Source organism: Mercenaria mercenaria, chromosome 19 (genome assembly GCF_021730395.1).
Source record: "Mercenaria mercenaria strain notata chromosome 19, MADL_Memer_1, whole genome shotgun sequence".
NCBI lineage: Eukaryota > Metazoa > Mollusca > Bivalvia > Venerida > Veneridae > Mercenaria > Mercenaria mercenaria.
In genome coordinates this window covers 13,482,030-13,486,511 of record NC_069379.1, presented here as the reverse complement: position 1 = coordinate 13,486,511, position 4,482 = coordinate 13,482,030, and the positions used below count along the sequence as shown (strand labels likewise).

Sequence of the window (4,482 nt, the reverse complement as noted above, 5' to 3'; positions counted from 1 at the left end):
TTGCTGCCGAATTACTACTGTTTTGCAGTTCAAATTGCCCTTTCACATTTTTTTGAAATCGATGAGTTATATGTAAACGTCAAAAGGCGGTGAAGCTGAAGCTATATTTGGAGGTTTCCTGACAAGTTTACCCAGCCCATCCACTAGCTTTTATACTCCATATTAACTTATTTGTAGACAGGCAGTTGATAAGACTTGTCTTCGTTCTTGTGAAGTTCTATTCTCACATACTACGTAAGAAATTACCGGCTTTTTCAAGAAAAGACGCTCGGTCCGTTCCGGGAATGGACTTATGACTTTCAATCAATGACAGGTTACAGTGATTTGAAATGAGCGACTCCAACACTCAACCACGAGTCAGTCGCGGTTTTTACATATTAAAGCTAAATACAAGATACATAATTTAAAAGTATGTAACAAAAGTCTATGAAATTTAGACATGACAATAACCATAGTTTATTACAAGGTTCATAAACTTTAAACTTTGTCATATAGATATATTCGGTGTTATTTTTTTTCTCTAATTCATATTAGAGACATGTCATGGCAATAATACGGTACTGAAACACTACTTCTGTTACTAGACACCATAAGTACCTCTTCTGGAGATTCAAAAGACAATATATAAAATTTATAAAAAGATCCCTTTGAATTCGTTAAAGTTAATAAAATCTACAAGATCTTGAGTCTCTGCCTCTGCAGTTTTCGGCAAATTGTCCTTATTCTCATCCTTATCATCGGAAAGTTCGATGGAATGAAGAAAATCCGTTCCAATGTATATCATATGCTGGAGAGCTAGCAAAGTTAATATGTCTATCTTCGGGTTCATTTCACATTCCGTGTAATTCTGTACTGGAAAAACGTAGGATTCCTGTAGAATATTAGCAAAATCGCGTAAATAATATCAAAATTTGAACAATATATGATAGCACGGTCTAATATATATTTAGTCATTTTGCAATAAAATTATAATTGCGCATTATATGTATACAGGAACGTTGGAAGAAATATATAAATTTAAATATAAAGTATGTACAAGTTTTACCGGAACTTTAAACAGCTGCGCAGCTTTATATACAGCCTTCATAAGAGCTTCACTTTTGTAACAAAAAGTTATGTCAGTATCAATTCTCTCACAAAGCTTGTCAATCTTTGTTAGTAACACCATTACAGGAACACCTGTCAATATAGAAATCAACACTTTGAATATGGAGTAGCATTAATGTGAAAATAAAAAGTAATCATTCATGTTCAATCATTTTTGTTTAACTTGAAACTATGCACCAAAATTTTCCTTTTTTTAACGTTGGTGGAATTTTAGTCGTTACATCTTATAATTATCGAAATTTATTCAATGAAGATCAAATCTGTTAGTATTTACTGAAGTTGTAATAAAAACTGAAGATAGGGTCATAAATATATTCTTTAGAATGTTAACAAGATTTTCCTTTGATTTGACTGTGTGACCTAGCTTTTGACCCCAACAACCCAGTTTCAAACTTTGCCTAGAGAATACATAGAAAAACATTCTGTGCAAGTTTTATCAAATTAAAGCATTCATAAAACCTGAATATGGCTGAAAGGGTCAAAATTTTAGGGGCAATAACTTTAGATCCCATGGTGGAATCTAGCCGATTTTTGTTCACAATGTACAAATTAACAAATTTAGGCTTTTTCATGGATTAATCAGGTGTCTTAACTCCGGAACATAATTATATCGGATTCATTATGAAATCCAAGATCTATTGTTATTAAAAATAAAATTTAAGTTCAAATAATAAGTTCAGTCTTAAAAAAGAAGCTATAGAACATGAACAATCATTTGCTTTTTTGTAGCAAAGACTAATTAATATTCAGAACAGAAAAATATATCAACTTTTGACAGAAAAGCGGCGCGCTGTGAAAGAAATCGATTGAAATCGGGCAAGAATTTGATGAATACCTTTTAGGATGCACTTTATAGTCGCTGTTAGAATCAAAATAATATGTCTCAGTGTTAGTGATTTGCACTTGGATATAATCATTGTTTATCGTTCAGATGCATATTATTATATCACTCGGGGCTGTGGCCTCGTGATGTTATTCCTTCGCATCTGAACAATGATTTATTCAGCAACAAATCACTAAATAAAATATATTATTTCTTAAATAATATCCCGAAACATACAGGAATGTTTCCAATTCTAACCTGATCCGATTCATTTTCCTATTTAACAAAGACGGCTGAAATTAATGAATTATTATACAAGAATTCACTGTTCAGGATGTACTTTATAGTTCTTGAAAACGTGTTAGAATCGTGCGCCCTCATGATATAATTCCTTCGCACCTGATCTCTAAATATTTATACAGCAGCAAATCACTTAATTTCTTAATTTACTTCAATGTACAAATGAAAGATAAGTATAACACATGCAACGTATACTACAAAGGAGCTACCGGTATATAAGTAATACTGACTGCTGAACAGATAGTAGACTTTATTAAACATCAACAAAGAAAGCAGAGCAAGATTAGAAAATAAAAATGTTAAACATGGCACTGAGGCTGTCAAATATTTACGTGACCTGTTTTGACCTCCAATCTCTGCTGTATATCCCATGCTCCTTAGTAAGACTGACGTCTTACGTAAGGAAAATAAGTAAGTAAGTAAGTAAGTAAGTAAGTAAATTTTATTATAGTGACATTGTGTATAACAAATGTACAGAAAATACGTAGCTTTAATTTTACATTTGACTATGCGGGAAAGGACTTCTTTCTTTGGTCGGAAGTTGATGCTAAGAGATGTGCTTAAGAGGTTGGAATTGCCTTAATCTCTTTCTCCTCAAATCGCTTTTACATGATTGTTTATGTGTTTGTTAGGGACAGAACAGGCAAAAGGTAAGTGCAATCTGTTTACTATATTGTGAAAAATTCTTTACAAAATGTGAAAACTATAGACTTTTAGTTTTTCAAATCAGACTTCACCCACACAGAAAAATAAATTCAACGCTGATATTTGGTTTGAAAAGAAATAAAAACGGACTTCAAGGTATTTGTGGCATTTAGGCTGCATTCTAGGCGGCTTTTAGATTGACAAGAAATAGATTTTTTCAATAAGAATTATGTTTTATGCTACAAATTTTCATAAAGTCAGGCTAAAAGGAGGAATACCCTTAATTGCTATGTGCTTACCGCAGAGCATACTATAGCATGCTAAATACTGAAGAATGCATAGCACTCAAAATAACCAAGCTTTATAATATTGTTCCATTTTTTTCAGATAATAAATTTCGAAGTTCGATAAAGAAAGAATATATTACCAGTACAGGAGCTTATTTTGTAGGCATAGAAAGTTGATTAACACCTAGTATTCAAAGAATTTTTTTATGAAACACGTTAAGGGAATGTTTCCTATGGTTTATGTCCGCCTGTTTTAGACTTTATGATATGATCGTTAAAAGTAATGCCATTTGCCAACACAACCTATATTTTATGCAAGGTTTTGGCCTGCTTAAAATATAAATAATTGATACTTTTCCTTGTGCCAGAAAGTCCTTTTCTGGAATGTTTTGACTGCCGATATATGGTCACAAAAATATTTATTCTAAAGCTATTGATTTATTGCTTACTCTGGAACAGAAAATTCTGAAATGATTTCGTCAAATAACGTGTACCAGAACCAGTTACTAGTATACAACTATAGAATATTTTGGAAACTTGGAATAGATACCGAAACCGAAAATGACAGAGCCTGATCAGAAATTTATGCTATAAATCTATTTGTAGCTTGTATAAAATATGTATTGACAAAATGAAATAAACTTCAGGCAGGTGCATGTCTAAGCATAGAAATTGCTACTATCATTTTTCATTTGAATAGTTTGTAAGTATTGATACAGAAAGTCATATTTTTAGATTAAAAAATATGGATAAAGCTGGTTCTTACACTAACCCCTCGAAATATTATTTCATAATTATAAATTGGAAAGAACTTGAAATTAACATACTGATCACCTTGCCGAATTCGTAATTATTTTTGAGCTTTTATTTTTTGTTTCTATAAGTTTGTTTTTATATAGAGAACAAACTACTATATCTATAGGTATTTACTAACACGATCGGTATGTCTTTAACACATTTGTTCTTTAATTTGTTACCATGTAGTTTACCTATATTCATCAGTTCATCTTGCAGTTCATTCACTACCTTTATTGTCCCCAATGAAATGGTTGTCTTGACCAATCATACATGCATCCATTACAAATACTACGCAGTAAACCCCTTTCCTTATTTTGGGGATTTGTTTTAAAACAATACACTTTCCTCATCAACTAAGTCGGCAGGAATTAAGCTGGAAAAAAAACATTCATCGGTATTTTTGATCCCAAGTAATAATTTCACTTTAAAATATGTTCAGTATTGTCTATCAGTATTTTATAATTATTTCAGTAGTCTTAAGAGTGAATGCAGCAAAATTTGTATTAGATAGTATGAAACTGT

General features: G+C 31.6%; 1 protein-coding gene across 1 annotated transcript; it reads right to left on the bottom strand.

The window, feature by feature from the left end:
* Positions 1-430: 430 nt before the first annotated feature.
* LOC128551257 (uncharacterized) lies at positions 431-4,266 on the bottom strand. Its single transcript, XM_053532005.1, has 3 exons — positions 4,152-4,266; positions 1,046-1,179; positions 431-871 (listed from the first exon to the last, which is right to left on the bottom strand). Exons 1-3 carry the CDS (start codon positions 4,159-4,161, stop codon positions 632-634), a joined length of 384 nt encoding a protein of 127 aa, XP_053387980.1. The 5' UTR covers positions 4,162-4,266; the 3' UTR covers positions 431-631.
* Between the last annotated feature and the right edge of the window lie 216 nt (positions 4,267-4,482).

Bases quoted from the DNA above. Each gene is read 5' to 3' on its own strand.
- LOC128551257 (XM_053532005.1), bottom strand. The intron at 872-1,045 runs GTAAAACTTGTA...AATATTCTACAG, and splicing joins CGCAGCTGTTTAAAGTTCCG to GAATCCTACGTTTTTCCAGT.